The following is a 22,553-nucleotide window of genomic DNA, read 5'->3' as shown; positions in this document are numbered from 1 at the left end:
ACGATGTGTGCAATGGTGATGTTCTAATCATATATTATAAGGAATAAAGCCATGGCATATGTTATAAGGTCGTTGCAAGTCTCCTTGGAGTTCCAGAACCTTGTAAAGGAACTCAGTCTTCGGACTTGTTCTTCTATATGAACACCAAACTCATCAGTGACTTGCAATAGCCTTATAATATATGGCAGGCTGTACGTTATCTAATATATTACATGTTTTTGTTAGTCACCCCCTAGCTGCTTACTAGAGCCACTGCTGTGTGATTTATTTTTCAGCATTCTGCTGATTCCAAACTGTAATGCTGATGTGTACTGGCTGACAACTCTCCCGACTGATGCAAGTGAGACTGCATGCATATGCCACGTCATTCCTATATGTGTCTATTGTCTTTCTGATGACCCCAAACCAGTCCACACTTTGCTGCACTGTTCTTCTGGACTTCCATTACTTGTGCTGACCTGTTGAATTGGTGTAAGTCTTCTCAGGGCATAAGGTTGGTTCCGATGACCCTTCAGGACAAAAATGACCTTGAGGGCATATGTCACCAGTAATTCCATCTTGTGGTCTTGAAGTCAGAGCCCCTCCTACACAATAAAAACCTGAAACACAGAACGTTATTAACATTTTATCTGTTATCACTTCCTCGACTTTGCACTTTGATTAGTACACCTCTCCCATCAATCTGCACCTATTTCTTATCCATGCTCTGGTTCCTCTCTTCTCTATAATCTATTTCTTTGAGATACCTTTGGCTGCTTCTCTTAAATTTGTTAATTAATGAGAGGTTGGCATGAAAATCTAGTAGTGATTTGGATCTTGTACCTTGATGCATCCCCAATTTAAACCAATTACAATTGATCACATCCCTTTCGTTCCATCACCAATGGGCTACTATTTAACCGGATGTATGTCGTTACTACGCATGCTTTTACAACGCATGCCTTTACCACGCCGGTTTTACACGCAAGTCGTTACAACGACTTGCGTTGGGGGGCGCTGGATAGTGAATAGTTTAATTTACTATTCCAACTCCAGTCCCCATGGATAGTAGGGAAGGTTTTGGATAGTAAATTAAACTATTCCCTATCCTACAGCGCCCCCCATCGCAAGTCGTTGTAACGACTTGCGTTGTAAAAGTTGCGTGGTAAAGGTACTGCGTGGTAAAAGTTGCGTTGTAAACGCTGTTCCCCTATTTAACCTTCTATAAACGTTCTTCAAATGCTCTTTCTCTGACTTTAACCTTTTCATAATGTTTACCACATTTTTACCATCTCTTTTATCACCTTTGACCATATCTCCACCATTTTCATAATTAAATATTACGCTTTCCACCTAGTTACATATCCTAATACTTTAACTGTCCTAGGGAGTCGCCTTGGGAGGATCTCTTTTCCTTCTCCCTTACACTTTGTTCCAGTCTGTTGGTTCAACCGAACGTATTGGTCAGTTCCTGTATCACACAGAGTGTGAGATCTTTCTCTCTCTCTCCTTTAAACTTAGGTCCCAATTCATGTCACAAGTTGTTAGTGTATTATATCCACCTGGAAAGCAGAGTCCTGTAGGTTTTGTCAATGCTGGTGTGTCACAAAATTCTCTAGGAGGGCAGGGCCGGCACCAGGTCAGATCCCAGGCTCCATGGATCTGGTTCCATGTCCCTGGAGGGCAAGGATTCTCATACAGGTGTTCAGTTCCCATTGGGCAATAATAGCCAGCAGGACAAAGATCACCAAAGGGAAGCCCAACCTAGGATGAGAGAACACATAACCCAATAACTGTTAATTTCTGTAAGAGGAGAGTTCAAACAGTAGGCAATAAACTCCTGCATTAGTGCTTTATCTAGGTTAAAGTGGTTCACGCACAGCATAATTTTCCATTACAAATCATCTGCTAAAATGCACTATGGATAACAGGAAAACAGTGTTGTACAGTATTACAAACTGTAACCTAACAAATGGGTGTTATAGCTGTGGACAAGAAGAGCAGACCCTATCACTAAGTAATTATTTCAATTCAATTCATAAACTTTATTTCGATTTTTAAAAAAAATCACAAAAGTTAAGATAACATGAACATGGAGGGCAGATAAGAATTTAAAATCCAATAATTTTCCTAAAACAGAAATCTTATATATTAACTTATGTGAGAACGAGCACCCTGGATATTCATCATATAAAAATGGATTAAAAAACTTTAAAACACATCCATGCAAGGCAGACTACGTACAAAGTCAGCCTTCGAGCTTTAGGTTTGCAAGGAAGACATCATTACAGCATCATAAAGGGAAAAGTGCTAGTTTGATCAAACAGAGCTACTGGACATAACATAGACAATTACCTATGCCACATTTCATTCCATCGGATCACTCACACCCACACCAGAAACTTAGCTGTAGCAATTACAATTGGCCCATCCGCAGTTGTTTTAAGTATCCTAATGGCCTCGCAGCTGGATCTAGTACCCAGGTTAGCACATACAGGTTTCAACCAACTGAATCTGGGTTTACGGTAGACTGGACAGACAAAGAAAATATGGCCTAACGTTTCAGTCATGTCGGGACAGAAGGGGCAATTGCTAATGTTTATGTCACACCATTTAAAAGTAAAGACATTAGTAGGAAATGTTCCCACTCTGAACTGGTGGAATAGTTTCTTATCTCGAATCGAGGAAATTAAATCCCAGTACCCCTCATATTTGGGCTCATGCTTGATATCGAGGAAAGCATTGGACAGAGAGGGACTAGAGGAAGCAGCAAAGTGCTTTATAATTATCAGGTTCCAATAGGCTGCCTTTAGCTGGATTTTAGTTGGAAATATACTTCCGGCTGGGGAGGTCCACAAGCGGCTCATCCCCAACTCGCAGAGTATATTTTTGACACACCTGAACCACTTGATTTTCCTATTTACATCTAGATCCCTAATTTCTAAAAGAGCCCAGGCGTAATTTGTAAGCTCAGGAGTCACCCAAAGCCTCCTCCAATATGCTACCGGCCTGTAATGTGCCACATCCCTGACCGAATGGCATCCCAAATCCAAATAAAGGGGTACTAGTGGAGTGGACTGGGGGAGGCCTATTATGGATCTTGGGAATTTATTCTGGGCCACCACTAGCTAATCCAGATTGGCATATCCCCACAGCTCTGCCCCGTATAGGATTGATACGCAATTTTGGTATTGTAAATCTGTAGCACAGGAGCTATGGGTTTTGTTTGTGAAAGTCTATGCTCCTTGAGCAACTCACCCATAAGTTGGGCATGCCTAACATTAAGGCAATCTATTTGTGGCTTCCAGCTTTGTTTTCTATCTATTGTTACCCCCAAATATGAAAAAATCTCCGTTTGCTCCAAGACACCTTCCTTCATTCTAACATCCCAATGACTTATTTGGAGTTGTGAAGGACCATATACTTTGTTTTATCAACGTTGACTATTAATTTGTGGTCCTCACAAAACTCCTCGAATCTTGTGGGGGCACGTTGGAGTCCCTGTCTCGTCTTTGAAAGGATGAGAGTGTCATCGGCGAACATTAGTAACGGGATCTTAGTCCCAACTAAAAATGGAGCATCTGTGGGGAAATCCTCGAAATATTGCACTACCCCATTAATGTAGATTGAGAAGAGGGTGGGTGCTAAAACGCACCCCTGCCTCACCCCCTTCTCAACTGGAAACTTGTCCGTAGTGCTGCCCCCTGCACCCCATCTCATCTGAGTGTAATTGTCTGTATGTAGTTTAATCACTAGCGCCAGAATATCCAGTGGTATGCCTAGCTGTAGGAGGGTATGCCACATCTTGGTGCATGGGACCAAGTCAAATGCAGACCTGAGGTCCACAAAGGCGGCGTAGATGGTGCCTCTCCCTAGGATTACAGTGCGCCAATAAATAAGAATAAACCTTAAAACGTGGTCTATTGTGCTTGTACTTAGCTGAAACCCTGCCTGGAGATGTGAGAGGATGTCACATTCCTCCATCCAAGCCTGGATTCTACCAAGTACCACCCTTGCCGACACCTTTTGGATGCAGTCAATAAGGTTTATGGGCCTGTAATTTCCCTGTATCGAACGATCCCCTTTTTTAAAAATAGGCAGTATTACTGCTCCTGCCCAAGAGCTTGGCATCAGTGCTCCCTTGGCGATGGTGTTCACTAGGAGCTGAATATATAATGTCCAGGTGTCTATATCTTGGAGGAACAAATCGGCAGGGAGGCAGTCAGGCCCGGGAGCCCTGCCTTTAGGGACCAGGAGAAGAGCATTTTCCACTTCTTTCTTTGTTATATGTAATGATGGGATGGGAGACGGCATTACAAACGTGTCGTGAGCGCCTGAATCGCATGCAAACTGGCCCTTATAGTGTAAGACCCACTGTTCTGGATCCACGTGATTCGTGGGTACATTACTAAGAGGCTCGCTCCCCCCCTTCACCAAATGCCAAAAAACCGTCATGTCTCTCCCAGAGCATGCTTTAAGAAGATCAGCCCAATGCTGTTCATCCCAGTCCCTTTTGGCCTTGGATTGTGCTGCCTTGTATGCAGACCAGTTCTCTCTTATGGATTCCCTATCTTTTGTCCTAATTGCTGCTGCTAGGGTTCTATAGGCAGTACGGCAAGAGGAATTATACCAGGCGGCAGCTTTGTGGCATGGAATTTTCGTCGCTTTTTTATTTTTAGTAATAAAAAAGCTTTTAAGCTTACTAAAAAGGTGCTCATGAACCTGCACAGCTTTAAAATTGTGTACTTCCTGCGCAGCTGGAGAGAGACTATGGCGTTAGCTACCAATCTATTAATTTGATTCACATGCTCCACTTTGTGAGCCACGTCTACTCATTTGACACATCGTGTGTCATTGGTCATTTGGGCCCCTACAAAGTCTACGCATGATACCATCCCTTCTCCATCATTTTGGTGCAAATAACATAAAGAAAGTATTAGAGGATTATGGTCACTTTCTGGTCGGTCGCAGACCACCATGTCTAATAAATTGGGCCAAAACTCCTTATTGAGCATAAAATAGTCCATACGACTAGTACGTTACCCACTTTTGAATGTGGGCATCCAAAGTTTATCGGATCTGGTTCTCCCGATGTCCGCTCTCACTCCTTGTTCCAGGCAAAATACTTTTAATTGGAGTGCTACACTTGACCACCTTTTTATTGCAGGAAATTCCTACGGAGGTATCGACCACTGTTCGTCCTCCTCTGTACTAAGATTCATATCCTGAAAATCCAGGGGTTCGAATGTACAATTAAAATCACCAGCTATAAGTATATTACTCTGACCTCACTGTTTTGCTAAAAAAGCATCTAAAAGTGCTACCGTATTCGACGCTTTCCCTCCTGGCAGGCCCCTAGAGTAAACATTAATAAGTAGCAGATCAAGGGAATTTTCCTGGTGTAACCTAATAAAAAGAATGTCCCTACAATGTAAATCTCCTCAGGCTTATGTCGGTGACACTGCCTAACCCAGGTTGTCAGTCCCCCTTTGGGTCTGCCCCGCTGTCCCTGTTCAACGGCTTTAGAAAAATGGATATAACCTGGGCGAAATACCTGGTACCTGGCCCTTGTCTCTTTAAAGAATAATATGATTTGCTCCTTGATGAATGTAGACCATTCCATAGAGGCTGTCTTGTTTACAAGCCCCGCAATTTTCCAAGAAGCTAGTTTTGAGCCAACTGTATCGTTATTGGGGCCACTGTTTCTTGGCTGAGGACTTAGGCCACACCTTGCCTCAAATGAGTCGACCTCATAGGGGTTAAAATTACCTGTGTGTGCCATGCCACAGACAAGTTCCCCATTACCTCCAGGCGAACCTAGGTTTATACCCAATTTTAACCTTTTTGATATATAGTATAGTGAAACATCGGTTGTGGTGCGGCCTGGTACAAGGTCGCCCGCACCTAGGTCTACCACTAGGGAAGAGGTATTTTTGGAAGCGGATAGACAACCCAGTCAGTCAATTTCTTCCAGATTTGAAAATAGCTCAAATCTTTTGTGAGTTGGAACGTTAAAGTCAAACATATCCTGAACTTGGGGTGTGTCCCCGTGATCACCACTCCCAGATATTTGAGTAGGGGCGTTTCGATAGAATAAACCCAATGGTAATATGCTAATGCCGTCCCTAGTCAAATGCCTTGTCCAAGCCCTATCTAGGATTGTTTTCACAATCAGGGGGGACCCGAAGTTCAACACAACACAGTCACCTCTACTGGTTTTCAACGATTTCCCTATCCATGGAATTCTACGAATGATTTTGAATTCCTGGAATAAATGGCTACCCAGCCCTGTTCTGTTGTTTAAGAAGTGGAGGGCCTTATTTCTGAGTGATAACCAGTGCTCCCTGGTGTCTGATTGTAAGGGAGGCACGTTGGTGAGTATAATAGTGTATGGGGTAGCTTCTGGTGGTAAATTAAGGGAATCACAAAGGCTCTCCATACCACACCGGGGCGCCCCTCTTTCTTGACCCCCAGTTAGTTCCCTCATAGGGCAGCCTTTGCTGCGGTGACAAGCGTTGTGTGGGAATTTGCAGAGGAAGCATGCGCATCAGTGTTTGTACTAACACCAACAACGGTAGTGGGCAACTGTGTTGAGTGCACTGTTACCAATCCAAATTCGTTAGGGCCACTAAGGGTTCCACTACATGGGGTTGGTTTTGGAAGAAAAAGGTGTTGCTTAATTGTATTCAATCTTGTGTCAATGTTTGACAGTTTAGTTATTAAAGGGTCAAGCATTGCTGCGAGTATTCCTTCGAATTTGGCTAGGATGCGGTCTTCAAAATCACTAGACACCTGTCGGGAGTAGACCTGTGCACTATTGTCTGATGGACTGAAGATACTTGTATCTACGGCCACAGAAGAGCAGCCTTTGTTGCCGCGAGCCGCCCCTCTTATTTCAGCCACTTTACTGGCCTGAAGTGTAGATAGGGGCAGTGCACCAGCTTTTCTTTTCTTTTCTTTGCTATGATGACGCCCTCACTTTCCTTTACCTGCGCTGATCTTTGCTGTCGTGTGCGAATTTTTGCCCGTGGGCAGAAGAATGGGGGTAGGGAAACTAACTGGGTGGGATGTATCGTTGACTATGGGTACTGCGGACGTTGGGGCTACTTGCAACATGCAATCAGTAGGTGGATCCGAGATTAACAAAGGACCTGTTAAGGGTACTTCGGTACAGGCTCGACAGGGATCCAGAGAGAAACTCCTTTGGGTGAGCTCGATTTCATGGATTAAAACAGACTCAGCCCGCATAAGAAATGCATTTGGTGTTCCTACAACCCCTGGATCCCCTAACCCCTTAGATGACCCTTGCACATGATTGGTGGCTATCAATGCGATACAATACTCAAAATAAATGTCTTACGGGCAGCGTTTAAAATACAAAGACCACTGACCAAGTCTTTGGAGACACTGGGCGACCTGAAGATAGAGGGGCGGCCCAGCCCAGCCTCCTCCTGGCTTCAACGGTCCATGGATGGGCCTGCCATTGGCCCGGGCTTTGCCCGAGCAGCGCCTGGGCACGTCCGCGCGTGTCCCACGCTGCGGGAGCCCTATTGCAGTTTTGAGGGCCTCCTGGTGCTTTACTCGTGACGCGGTACTGGCGCCAAAGAGGAATGCTGGGAGGTGTAGTTCCCTTTCTCCCATGTCGAGTGCTGACTGAGTGCAAGAGCTAGTGGTGCCCCAAAGGGCTGTTGCAGTCCCCACGGACTGTTACTGATGGCTATGCAGCTCGGTATGGCAGGTTTAACAGTGGCAGAAGAACAAAAAGGGAATACTAAACCTACCTTCAGAATAAATAGTATTTTTAAGTGGAAAAACATAATGCTGAGCATTATAAACATTGATTGGTGGTATTTAACAAAGCTTGCAATGTTTCAAGAACTAACAGGCAACATACAGTCATACTATGGTCAGAGATTTTTTTTTAATATTGGAGGTAAAATTTGATTCTCACCACCTTAATGACCAAGGGAACGGATTACGATCTCTGGGTGCCATGCACACATACATAATGAAATACAATGGGAGAAGCAGAGCAAAAACATTTGCATTAGGTGAGCTGTCAAGAACATCTCAGTCCAACCAGTGGCCTACCACTAACACAATCTCAGGCATTATGTACTCTTCTCATGCTGCTGCTTCCTCAGTAACTGGAGGTTGTCATGTCCAGTCAGAAAACATGGAATGTATTTGGCAAGGGTGCTTGGGTGATTGTGTTACCTATTAGCAGAGGGAGTGATCAAGTGGAGCTGCAGGAATAGGATGTGGGGTAACGTTAAGATTGCTATCCGAGCAGAGATGCTGTGCACTTCTGGTCACTTCTGGTCAGCTGTCCCTTTCAGAATAAACCACATTTACTTGTCCTTTAATTGTTTAAAGATATATATATATATATATTCACTGAAAAAACCATAGGTTATAGACCATATATAGTTAGGAATTAGCATTTACAAAACCTTGAAAATTCACTGAAAAAAACATAGGTTATAGACCATATATAGTTAGGAATTCGCATTTACAAAACCTTATTTTACTCACACAAAACCATTGAAATTCCATATATAGTTAGTTGCACTAACTATATATCGCGCACCCGCAATCCACTGCTGATGATGTCACATATTACATCATTCATGACATGGTCAGTGACATCACTGATGACATCACTGATGACATCTCAAATGACATCACTGATGACATCTCAAATGACATCACTGATGACATCACTGATGACATCTCATTTGACATTACTGATCACATCACTGATGATATCATTCATGTGATAATACGATGAACCTCTTCAGACTCTAATATAACCTTAGATACAATCAGTGTAAACAGACACTCACAGACTGTCACTCATCCATGGAGTTACTCACACACCTAGTCAGTCATGCAAAGAATCAATCACACCTCCATTTCCTCAACTATACAGTTATACAAACTTTACTTATTCAAACATATACTAACACATATTTACTCTCTTATACAATCCCTGATACAAGTTCACAATGATCCATACAGCCACTCACACATTCACTGGCTCTTATGCACAGTTATTTATATATGTCAACTCTCACATGTACTGTGTTTTACATATGTACTTACTTTGACATGTAGCACTGAGATATCCATTCACTCACCAATACACTCATGCACACAGTCAACCGCCCATACAGCTGTTTCCACATGCACTTTTGAAACCATACATCTAGTGAATCAACTGCTCACACATCTATGCACAGAGTCATACACCTCCCAGCCACCCACACACACACTCAGTCTCCCATACAAATACTTGGGCAACCAATCAATAACCCATATAGTTACTCATATAGCTACTTATCAACACATGCAACAGTTTACAGAACAACAGACATAATGATGCACAAATTAAGACAGTTTAGTCACTAACCCATGCACTCAGTGAGACACATTTAATCACTCACTCATACAGTCAGTCATGCACCTACTAAATCCTTCATCCAGACACTTATACATCCACTCATTCTTCAATATGTAAGACATATTTTAACTTTACAGAAACATACAGTCACTGGATGTTGTCATCAGTGATGTCATCAGTGATGTCATTTGAGATGTCATCAGTGATGTCATCAGTGATGTCACTGACCATGTCATGAATGATGTAATATGTGACATCATCAGCAGTGGATTGCGGGTGCGCGATATATAGTTAGTGCAACTAACTATATATGGAATTTCAATGGTTTTGTGTGAGTAAAATAAGGTTTTGTAAATGCGAATTCCTAACTATATATGGTCTATAACCTATGTTTTTTTCAGTGAATTTTCAAGGTTTTGTAAATGCTAATTCCTAACTATATATGGTCTATAACCTATGGTTTTTTCAGTGAATTTTCAAGGTTTTGTAAATGCTAATTCCTAACTATATATGGTCTATAGCCTATGGTTTTTTCAGTGAATATATATATATACATACATATATAAACATATATCATCTGTATATCTATATAAATACAAACATAAATGCATGCATACATATACTTATATGCATACAGATGCATGTTATTTACATGAAAGTTGAAAAAACACTAATAAAAGCAAAGCTAAAAAGCCACCTCATTACAAACAGAATGGCTTTAACTTAAACGAGGGCGAGATCTATTGCATTTTCAATGCTTGTTTACTTTGGTTCCATCAAGAAGGCATTCAGATGTGTCACACATTTGCCATGAATTCTGAATGTTAGCACTCTAGTTGCACATTAGATCACTGTAGTAAAGCTACTGCTCACCAGGGACGTCTGCTGCTGGTATTCAAAGTGCATGTTTCAGTCTGCATGTCAGAATTTTTTTAATGAAATAGAAGAGGATTTGAGAAGTCACTCAAAATGATCCCTAATTTTTCTTTCTGAAGCACTAATCATACTTTCTATGGCAAAATTAACCCCCTCATGTTGTTCCTTTTTAAATTGAGTGTTTTCAGACTTACCACTTCATTCCAATCAAGATGGCTTCTGGTGTGCCATACTTTTGTCATAAGTAAGACTGTTAGCGCTCTAGTTGTTCTTTAGAACACTCTGGGACATTCTGTCATTGGGCTATACTTGGGGTACATCTGGGTGATATTTGGGCTACATTTAGGCTCTTTTGTCTCTGGTGGCCATCTTGGGAGACTGTATGTCAGAATTTTTTAATGAAATTGAAGAGGGGTTGAGAAGTCACTCAAAATGTGCCCTAATTTTTCTTTCTGCAGCACTAATCATAATTCATATGGCAAAATATACCCCCTCATTTTGTTCCTTTTTAAATTAAATGTTTTAAGAGTTACCACTTTATTCCAATCAAGATGGCTTCAGGTGTGCCATACCTTTGTAATAAGTAGGACTGTTAGCGCTCTAGTTGTTCTTTAGAACACTCTGGGACATTCTGTCATTGGGCTATACTTGGGCTACATCTGGGTGATATTTGGGCTACATTTGGGCTCTTTTGTCTCTGGTGGCCATTTTGGGAGACTGCATGTCAGAATTTTTTAATGAAATAGAAGAGGATTTGAAAAGTCACTCAAAATGTGCCCTAATTTTTCTTTCTGCAGCACTAATAATACCTTCTATTGCATAATATATCCCCTCATTTTGTTCCTTTTTAAATTAAATGTTTTAAGAGTTACCAATTTATTCCCATCACGATGGCTCCAGGTGTGCTATACCTTTGTAATAAGTAGGACTGTTAGCGCTCTAGTTGTTCTTTAGAACACTCTGGGACATTCTGTCATTGGGCTATACTTGGGCTACATCTGGGTGATATTTGGGCTACATTTGGGCTCTTTTGTCTCTGGTGGCCATTTTGGGAGACTGCATGTCAGAATGTTTTAATGAAATAGAAAAGGATTTGAGAAGTCACTCAAAATGTGCCCTAATTTTTCATTCTGCAGCACTAATCATACTTTCTATGGCAAAATATACCCCCTCATGTTGTTTCTTTTTAAATTAAATGTTTTAAGAGTTACCACTTTATTCCAATCAAGATGGCTTCAGGTGTGCCATACCTTTGTAATAAGTAGGACTGTTAGCGCTCTAGTTGTTCTTTAGAACACTCTGGGACATTCTGTCATTGGGCTATACTTGGGCTACATCTGGGTGATATTTGGGCTACATTTGGGCTCTTTTGTCTCTGGTGGCCATTTTGGGAGACTGCATGTCAGAATGTTTTAATGAAATAGAAAAGGATTTGAGAAGTCACTCAAAATGTGCCCTAATTTTTCATTCTGCCGCACTAATCATACTTTCTATGGCAAAATATACCCCCTCATGTTGTTTCTTTTTAAATTAAATGTTTTAAGAGTTACCACTTTATTCCAATCAAGATGGCTTCAGGTGTGCCATACCTTTGTAATAAGTAGGACTGTTAGCGCTCTAGTTGTTCTTTAGAACACTCTAGGAGGCTGCAGTAGAACACAAAGGAATCAACTGACAGTCTCTGTCCTTGTTGGATGTACATGTTTTACTGAGAATGTCAGACTTCATTTTCACATGACTGAGAAAGATAATGTGAATTTACAGAAAATATGCTTTCAGTTTAGCTTATAGATCCCCTTCCAAACCACTGTGGGAAAATCATGAGATATTAGTTTCCTTTCAGACAATATTCATGATATCACAGCAGAAGGTTTTTTCACATGGTAAAATCACCTTAGAACCCACCACAATTCCTAAAACGAGTATGGTACCATCAACAAATGATTTATAATGTAACTAAAGTCCTAAAACCCTCGATTAACTACAATGCTTTTTAATGAGGTGCTATCATGTATATTGGTCCCAAGATGGCTGCCAACACTTCTTGGATGAAGTGCTGACAGCCAATCAGATCAGATGTGTGGTTAGGCTCCGCCCAGATATATATCTTTTTTTGAACCTAAATTACTCAAAATCCACTGGAGCACATATATTGAGACCTAGCAAAGGCACATCGGGCTAACAGTCCCTACAATTTTGCCAAGTTTCGTGCAAATCCATTCAGCCGTTCGAGCTAAAAGTGAGGCCAACCGCCCTATGGAAATTAACATGGGAAAAACGCGTTTTGGGACCCCCCTTTTTTCTTGGCCCCCCCTTGATGAAACCCCCCCAAATTGTCAGGGGCTGCTCAGAAACGAAATGTTCCATTTTCCTGAAAATTTCAGCCAATTCCGTCCACAAACGCCAAAGTTATTAGACATAGATGTTTCAAAAATCCCATAGAGAAAAAATCCTAACTATATATACCTACTGGCGACCGCCAGTAGGTAATATATATATATATATATATATATATATATATATATATATATATATATATATATATATATATATATATATATATATAAGGGGTGGGCAGAATATTCCATTGCACCAGCATACTAGCGGAATTTTGTTAACTTCTGTGTTACTCTTGTAACGTTACATTCCGGTCAAATTCAGCTGATTGCCACGTAGTGGAATTTTTTCTCACATGCGGCTTAAGAAAGGTAAGCTGGGTGAATACAAGCAAGATTTGGTGTTTCTTACTGTGATTTCTGGTTGCTAGGAGGACATCCAAAGAGATTATTTTTAATGTGGTGGTCGCGGGAAGTCAGAAGGCTACAGCTGAAGTAGAAAATCTACTCGAGTGGCAGCAAAATCAACTTGAGTAGCTGCGCCCTCTGGTGCACCTTGTGGTGCCGTTTGTGCTTTTTTTTCAGCGTGGAATGCACTACTGGAGCTATATAACAGTGCGATCAGCAGCACATGCCTATTTCCCCCCATTGGCAGAACTCCACGGAATCTCACAGATTTTTTAGGTACATCATGTCAAAGTCTGTGAGTTATATCACTCGTGATATATTCCATGACAACATTGATAATATCACTGCAACATTTGCAGTGAAATTATTGATGATAAAACTGTGCATGGCAGGGGCACGAGTTATAGTCACCTTAGGGCATGAGTTATAGTTACTTTAGATAACTATAACTGCCGAAATTCTATGATTTTGTGTGAGTAAAATTGGAACCTAACTAAAACATCCCTGTAACCTTTGGATTTTTTTGTGAATTTCTACTTTATTTTAAATTCTACTTCCTAGATACAACATCCCTTAAACCTTTGGCTGTTTTCAGTGAATATATATAAATTCACTGAAAAAAACCAAAGGTTACAGGAATGTTACAGTTATGCTTAGATTTCATGTTGAAATCAGCAGTTATGGTCACCTGAGCTAACTATAACTTACACCCCCGCAATGCACTGCTTATTACCTTACATATTACATCACTCATGACATGGTCAGTGACATCTCAAATTATATCACGACTTGACATTATCCAGTGACTGTGTTACATAAATGTTACTGAGATATAAAGAAATATACTAAGCTACTGCATAAGTTAAATTACTATTCTTTCTGTACTACTGAGTGATACTATTTCTAACATATTTCATCTGAATGGATGTGTGACTGTCTGTATCAGTATGCGAGTGGGTGTCTGAGTGGCTGTGCGTGTGTGAGTGGCTTTGGGAGTAGCTATATGGATCTGTCAATGGAAGTGTGAGTGGTTGTTTTGGTCTGTCATTGGTAATGTGAGTGGGCGGCCGTGGAGCGGACCATGAGTGCGGCGGGGAACTGGGGGGAGAACGGGCCAGCTTGGAGGAACAAAAAAAATAAAAAAAATATTTGGCTCTATGGGTGTGTGAATGGGCTTGAGAGTGGTTTCCTAGATGTGAAAGTGGTTGAGTGGGTGTGTGAGTGGTTGTATGGGTGTGTGAGTGGTTGTATGGGTCTGTGGGTGTGTGAGGGTCTGTGAGTGGGTGTGTGAGTGTATGTGTGAGTAGTTGTATGGGTTTATAAGTGGGTGTCAGAGTATGTGAGTGGGTGTGGAGTGGGTGTGTAAGTGGCAGTGTGGGTGTTTGAGTGGTTATATGGGCGTGTGAGTGGTTGTGTGAGTCGTTGTATGCGCTGTAAGTAGGTGTGTGAGTAATTATATGGGTGTATGACCAGTTGTGTGTGTGGTTGTATGGATCTGTGAGTGGGTTTTGGAATGGTTGTATGGATGTGTGAGTGGGTGTCTGAATGGTTGTGGGGTGTATGAGTGGTTCAATAAATGACGTCATCATTGGTCAGTTGAGATGTCATGAGTGATGTCACTGACCATGTCATGAGTGATGAAATATGTGAGGTCATAAGCCTTTGCATTGCGGGGGCTTAAGTTATAGTTCTCTCAGGTAATTATAACAGCTGAATTTTCATGATTTTTAGCATGTGAAATCTGAGCCTAACTATACTGTCATAGAACCTTTGTTTTTTCATTGAATTTCTAAGGTTTTTTAAATTCTATTTCCTAACTATAACGTTCATGTAACCTTTGTTTGGCTAGTGAATTTCTATGTTTTAAAAAAATTGTGTTTACTAATTGTAACGTGTACCCTTTGAGAGTAGGTGTGTTAGGGGTGTGTGTACGTGGCTGTGTGAGTGTCTGTATAGGTCAGTGAGTGGATGCAAGAGTGGCTGAATGGGTATGTGAGTGGGTGTGCGAGTGGCTGTATGAGTGTGGCAGAATTGGAGTACTTTCTACTGGTTAATTAGTAACTTCTAACCTGTTTGGTAAAAGTCTAGTGCATATTCTACACTACCGCTGAATAATGGGCCAGGACAAAATGCCTTCAGTGACCTTGTGTGCATTTAATTTCGGCAATGGGGTTGTTCCTCAAGTTTCTTTTTCCAAAAATCTGTGATAACATGAATCTTAATATAGAGATGACAGCAAGACTAGAAAGAGGTTAATCTCTGCCCAAAAAGGGTACTTCCTCTTAACTATAGAAAGTAAGTGCTTCTTTGGTTGGCGAATATGTCCTCATATTCCTCTGTATAGAGAATGGGCCACCTAAATCGTTGAGCAACACACTCAGGTGGGCCTTTTGGTAAGCTGTCCATCAACCTGGGAAAACACAAGAAGAATTTTGCTTACTACTAAGTGGACCGGGTGGGGCTAAACAGGCAGAGCTTCCATGTGATTTTGCACATTTGCATGCTTATAGTATTTCAAAAGGAGAACCATGGACTCTGCTATCTCCAGGAGACAAGAAGAAAGAACTCACTTGTCACAGTCACAGCAGATTGAGCTCTGATACATCAACAATGCATTCACCTCCATCAAGAATTTCAAATCATTTTTAAGTATCGGTCAGACAGCGCATGCACTGTCTCGAAGAGAAATTTGCGTTTAATCTGTGGGTTTCATCGAGCCCACAGGATTCCTATTTCCTCACTCGATCGTCTGTCTCATATTCTTTTTCACGATTTGTCCCTTTCATTTATAGTCATGCCTCTTCTTGTGTTTAACTCTCCCCCCAGAGCATGGACCAAGTACTTGTAAACATCCACTGCTCCTGTTTTTATGACCATTTTAGGATCTACTTTTTTCTTTCTTTTCCAGCACTCTGCCCAGTGCTCGTGCTTTTACCATCTCTGTCCCCTTCTACCTGCTCTCATGCCCCATCAAGAGAACACCCCCGTCACTTATTTTCCCTCCTTTGCTTTCCATTTCCCCCAGCTCCACCCTTCTGTCTCTATTTGCTCCATCACACCTTCCGGTGCTTTTCCCGCCACAAATCCCCCGATTCCCTGACCCAGTCACTGATTTAAACTCCCATTGTAGTTTGTTTTGTTTTGTTGTAGTGAGTGGGGTGCCTTTTAATATCCTGTTAGTGTATAGCCGATGTGATGATTGTGCACAGCTGCTATTACTTGGCACACATGTAGTCTAGGTTTCTTTTCTGGGTACTAGTTGTGTATGCATGTTTACACCATATGTTGTAATTCAGCAGTGGTGTTTATAGCTGGAAAATCAGACCTCAAGTGACTCAGTGACTCAGGTATGCGTTATCACAGGGCATGTCAGAGCTTCTAAAGTACCTGTGTCTTCTGCTGTAATTGAATAGCCACGTTTCTCCAGTGCAAAATGATTGAACTGTTATTGTCTCACCTTGTTGCTTCTCATTTCATAGGGTGAGACTCTATTTCTTCAAATTTCTCACATTGGGAACTTTCATACTTTTTCTGCATTCACCGTTAATATTTTCAATGCTCCTTGTGTCCATGGCAAAAGTAGTCCTTTTAAAGTGGTTACCATTGCAATGTATTTCCTTATGTTCACTACTATAAACTAGTCTAACACTGTGAATCTTTCTGTTCTTTTTATGCAGTTTTATGAAGTGGCAACACTACCCAAAGATAGTGGAGTGATTTAAATTAGCACCAGTTACCTTTTATGTGCAGTTTTAAATAGCGGCAACACCACCCAAAGGCATCGGAGTGGTTCACATTAGCACAAGTTACTTTACTCAATGACATATTCACTTTTGTCAGCACGGGGAGATTAAGTGATTTGCCCAGAATCAATTATTTTAGGCTGACACGTAAACGCAAACACAGTTTCCCATCTCCTTAGTCGGCAGCTGTGGCCCTTACGCCACATCCTCTCCGAAGAGGATGCCACATCGTCTCCCTAGCCTCAGCCTCAGTTCTGCATTTTGCGATATGGGAAAATCACGTAATCATCCTGTGACTGCCGGTATTTGCTGTTGGTTGACTGTCCACCTCCCACCCGTTGTTTCTTACGGATCTATGACAGAATTTCGACAGACAGAATTTCGACCTACACAAATATCGGCGTAATTATAGCGATAGCAAAAATATCGACGTCCTATGTACAACATGGTAAGTACCAAAATATCGAAAAAATAATATCGATGTTAAAAATATCGTTGTCAAATATATCGATTTTTTTGGGATTTAAAATAACATAAAAAATACTGTAAATAATACTTATTAATTACTTAAACATATTTAAATATATGTAATGATGGTAAAAAAAAATAATAATACATATTTAATTAAAAAAAAAATAATTAAAAATCATATATAATATATACTTACTTAACAATAATTACTATTCCCACTCCAGTGGGTGCAACAGTAGGGAAAACTGACCCTGAACCCTAAAAATACCCCTTTACCCAAAAACCTAAAACTGACCCTGAACCCTAAAAATACCCCTTTACCCAAAAACTGAACACTGACCCTGAACCCTAAAAATACCCCTTTACCCAAAAACTGAAAACTGACCCTGAACCCTAAAAATACCCCTTTACCCAAAAACTGAAAACTGACCCTGAACCCTAAAAATACCCCTTTACTCCAAAACTAAAAACTGACCCTGAACCCTAAAAATACCCCTTTACCCAAAAACTGAAAACTGACCCTGAACCCAAAAAATACCCCTTTACCCAAAAACTGAAAACTGACCCTGAACCCTAAAAATACCCCTTTACCCAAAATTAATTAATATTACAATTAAATTACTTCCCACCCTATTCCCCTATAAACCCACAACCCGCTCCAGTAGTAAAACATATAATTTAGTTAAAAATATACATAAATTATCAATTAATTATTCTATTAATCAATTAAAATAATTCATTGCAAATTAATATTTAATAGCAAAATAAATTAATCATAAAAAAATAACTATTTAATTACAAATAAATTACTTCCCAGCCTATTCCCATATAAACCCACAACCCGCTCCAGTAGTAAAACATATAATTTACTTAAAAATATACATAAATTATCAATTAATTAATCAAATAATCAATTAAAATAATTTATTGCCAATTAATATTTAATTGCAAAATAAATTAATCATTAAAAAATAATTATTTAATTACAAATAAATTACTTCCCACCCTATTCCCCTATAAACCCACAACCCGCTCCAGTAGTAAAACATATAATTTACTTAAAAATATACATAAATTATCAATTAATTAATCAATTAATCAATTAAAATAATTCATTGCCAATTAATATTTAATTGCAAAATAAATTAATCATTAAAAAATAATTATTTAATTACAAATAAATTACTTCCCACCCTATTCCCCTAAAAACCCACAACCCGCTCTGGTAGTAAAACATAATATTTACTTTTATATATTTTTTATTTATAAAAACATATTAAACACATATTATAACAATTAATTTAAATACTTAACTACAATTTCTAACACATATTAGTAAATCGAAATTACTTACATCGATATATATGCTATTGATATAAGTAATTTCAATATTACTTACCTTAGGGTCGATATTCTGGCCATCGATATTCTGGACATCGATATTCTGTCCCATTGATATTAGCAACTCGATATAAGTGTAAGTTGAAATTAAAAATTTGATATTTTGACTGTTTACCGTTTCTTACCCCAGCTGTGCTCCATCGCAAAGATCCCCTCAACTTCCGTCTCTGTTTTTCACATTTATTGATGCAGTTTTTTGTAGCGTCAACACCATTGAAGATATTGTAGTGCTTTACATTAGCACCTTTTACTTTAAACAAGGTATGGTGAGATTGAGTTATTATTTGTAATTTAAAGGGGGAGGGGGGCATGTGTGTCTACTCCCTGGGCTGATTTTGGCCAGGTAGACCCATCTGCCAGGGCCCGCCCTGTACAGGGTGGGTGTCCTGGAGGCCACCCAGGGCACCCACTGCATTATTGTTGGGGGCTGTAGGGGGAGCCCCCATGCCGCCAAATACCCTGCCTTCAGAGGGAGCCAGCATTGGTTCACCAAAAATGCTGCTCCCAGCGTGTGTGGGCAATTTCTTCATCTGTTTCCATTCTCAGTGGGCAGAGAAACAGATAAAAAGTCTAATCCCAGCAGACGGGAGCATTTTTTTGCTCCCTCCTGCTAGGAGAGAACTTACTGTTTGCCCTTGCTTGGTGGGAGGTTGAAATTGCTCCTGCCAAGTGAGAGCTAACAGAGTTTTGCCCACACTAACCACTATGTCCCGAGGGTGGGCACCTCAGGACATAGCAGAAGCCAGCCTGGGGACGGTGGTGTTCCCTAGGGCCATTTATGGCTCCAGGAGGGGAGTTGCGTGCTCCCCCTCCTTTCGAAATGCAAGGCCTTGCTCCGGGGAGGTGGTGGTCACTGGGCCCAGCCTTACATGTCCCCCTGCCCTCTTTTAGCAATCGGCCATGCCCCAGGAAGGTAGTGATCCCCAGGACTGAATATTGCTCAGGGGGGGGGGGAGCATGGCCCTCCTGCTCCTTTTAGCATTTGACCGTGCTCTGGGGAGGTGGTGGTCCCAAGGGCTGAATACAGCCCGAGGGGTGGGCCCTGTTGCCCCCTCCCCTTTTTAGCATTCACCCTAGCCCCTGGGAGGTGGTGGTCCCCAGGCCCGAACTGGGAGGTCTGCCCTTTGGCTTAATTTATTTGGCCAAGCCCTGGGGGTTGGCAGTCCCCAGGTCCAAAATCGGCCTGTGAATGGGGGTCATGTGTACTCCCTTCCTCATTATAATAAAAAATAGACCCCCCCCCCGGACCCAGCCCCCCAGGGGATATATAGAAAACAAGTGCAGGTGACCATGCTTTTTTAAAAAATTCACACGGATTCGCGGATCCACTTAGATTTAGCAATAAACATTTTTTTATGTTTTGGCCCCGGCAGGGTCCCTGTGAGATCCCACCCTCTGGGCTACTCTGCCACTTTACGTTTTTATTTTGCCTCTTGGCATGAGATCTGTCGAATCTGCAGAGGACTCACATCCCTAGCTATATATATTTCTTTTTTCTGAAATATCTCCAAAACTACTGAGGGGATTTACACCAAATTACAAAACGGGCTCTAGCTGGACAAAGAGTTAGCTTTTTGCCAAATTTGGTGTAATTCCGTCTAGTTCATCGGGCTGTAATTGTCTTCAAAATCCCCATGGAAAATTGCACTGGGAAAACGTGTTTTGGGACCACACCTTTTTCTTGGCTTCTGCTTGACGAATCGCCCTGAAATTTTTGACACAGCAGCTGGCTTCGAGTGAATACCTGTTTAGAAAATTACATGAATACTCGTCAAACAGCACCAAAGTTATTAGCAAACCAAAAAATGCTTTCCCTATGAAAACTAGGTCCTAACCATAACTACAGACCGGCGACCGCCAGTAGGTAATAAATGTATATGTATGTATGTATGTATGTATGTGTGTGTGTGTGTGTGTGTGTGTGTGTGTGTATATATATATATTATTTTTTTTCACTTAAAAAGTACAAAAGTTAGAGTGATGTAAGAGGTAGGTGAACATGTCAGTTAAAAAGAAATGTTTCAAAAACTCACAAAAATTCTCCAGTTCTTGTTAACTGAAGTAACCATAACTCACATCCCCGTCATGTAGAGTGTTGTTATCCAGTGAATTGATGAGGTTTTCTTTAATCTAAAGTGATATATTATTACCAGACCTTATTATAATGCCAATTTAAGCTTTGTCTTTTCAGTGAATTTCTATGGTCACAAAAATTAAAATTAAGAATTTGTATTCACAACACTTAGCATTGTATTTCCGGTTTTTAACACTCTTCAGGCCACAATATAGAGCCATAGAACCAAATACAAGATGCCCTGGAACTCAACCTACAGAGCATACACCTGCAAACCCAGAGTGCTTTAAAAAGAATGGTAAGCTCTCCTGGAGTTGCATTCTATGACACAGGGGACTTGCAGTGTTTTTTTTAAATATTGGCGGAGGCTGCTGTTCCCCTTGCAATCCCCTACAACACCAATGCATTATAGGGTATTCACAGGAGGGAGGACTGACTATCCAGTGCGGGGCCCGCCACTTCTATAGTGAAGCGACCAGGTCGCAACTATTTCTTTTTATTTGGGTGCTCAGGTCCCACTTGAGGCTTCCGCAGGCAACTTTTGCATATCTGTTTTTTCTATCTTTTTAATTATGATCCCTTTCTTAACTTAGTAAAAACTGCAAATATGGTGTCTAAGATGGCGACAGAGTGAGACGTGCTTGAAGGTCCTTCCGGCGCCACAAGCCCGCTTAGCTTTGTTTCAGCTTGCCCTGGGTGCTCCTGCTCATCGCTGCCTGTGTAGCCTGGGCTCTGGAGTCGATCGGAGGAGTCAGGAGCCTCCATTAATCTGCAGCGGCGCCCTGGGAAGGGGTTTGTAGCAGCGGCCTGTCGGGAGTGGAGCGCGAGCTGGGCCCACCGGCATCAGGAGATGGAGCGGTTTGGGTTGGAGAGTGGAGCCGAGAGAAACTGCGGTATCCGGCACCCTCTGGAGTGCGACGGACCACCCTTGGCTGCCTGGTGAGCTGCGTCCCGAGAACTGTCCCACCAAAAAAGCATCGCCATTCCCCCGACCGCCGGACCGCCAGAGCACGGCGAATATAGAGGGCGGCCGCCCGGACCTGTTGTCTGTGGTGCGGGCAGAGACTCAACGGGAGCTCGGGGCCCGAGGCCTAGGGGAGGCCTAGCTCTGACTTTCTACGCCCGGAGAGAGATGTGCTGGGGAGAGGGCCGCCCCCTGCGCCCTTGGTGCCCGGAACCCACCTGGCGGTAACTTGACTGAGCGATCAGGACAGACCGGGGATCCAGGCCCTAGGTGGGCCACGACTGGGCTACGCAACGTAGTGGGGCGGCCTGCAAGCGGAAAGTGAACTGCGGCACCTGGCGACAGAGGGCCTGGCACAGAGCCCCGTGCTGCCCCTGGAGCGAAATCGTGACCGGCGGTGCTGATGCTCTGTACCCCCTGAGAGGGTGCTGAATACAGGGTCCTACGCCACAGTGGATCGGGGCGGCGACAGAGGACCCTTGACCCGGAGAGACCGGACTGCGGAGGCCATAGCACCTGATTGTTGGCCGCGGATCTCCACCCTATCACTGGGTTGCGGGGACCCCCCGAAGAACGTGAACACACCCTGGGATCACCCGAGGGGCGCTTGCAGAGACCCCTCTTGCCTTTGGCCGAACCTGTCCCCTGGCGCGGCACAACCGGTCGCAATGGGCACTGCCAGCGAGGATTACTAGACCAGGAGGTGCAGGAACTGTTGGGTGCGGGGTAGGCCTTGCAGGTGCGTCCCCCCAGGTTGGCGACCTGAAAGTGGTGGCCCAGAGTCACATGAACACAATCCGGGGAGGCCGGAAAGGAGTAGGAGTCCCTGCTCTACAGGCCCGGACCACAGGAGATATGGCGAGCAGGGCCCGTAAAGATAAACCGGGCAAGGACGGCC

The 22,553-nt window shown here is 42.2% G+C and overlaps 1 protein-coding gene across 1 annotated transcript in view; it reads right to left on the bottom strand.

Annotated features, from left to right (window-relative positions):
- LOC147732424 (uncharacterized) overlaps positions 1-22,553 on the bottom strand; it is a 2,559,122-nt gene that overhangs the window by 1,790,035 nt on the left and 746,534 nt on the right. The window contains exons 31-32 of the mRNA XM_086954262.1: positions 1,542-1,743; positions 459-599 (exon numbers count right to left, since the gene is read on the bottom strand). Coding sequence (XP_086810388.1) covers positions 459-599; positions 1,542-1,743 — 343 coding nt within the window. The remainder of the gene's footprint in view (positions 1-458; positions 600-1,541; positions 1,744-22,553) is intronic.

Source organism: Lissotriton vulgaris, chromosome 2_1 (assembly GCF_964263255.1).
Source record: "Lissotriton vulgaris chromosome 2_1, aLisVul1.2, whole genome shotgun sequence".
NCBI classification, from domain to species: domain Eukaryota; kingdom Metazoa; phylum Chordata; class Amphibia; order Caudata; family Salamandridae; genus Lissotriton; species Lissotriton vulgaris.
This window is presented reverse-complemented; position numbering and strand designations above follow the sequence as displayed.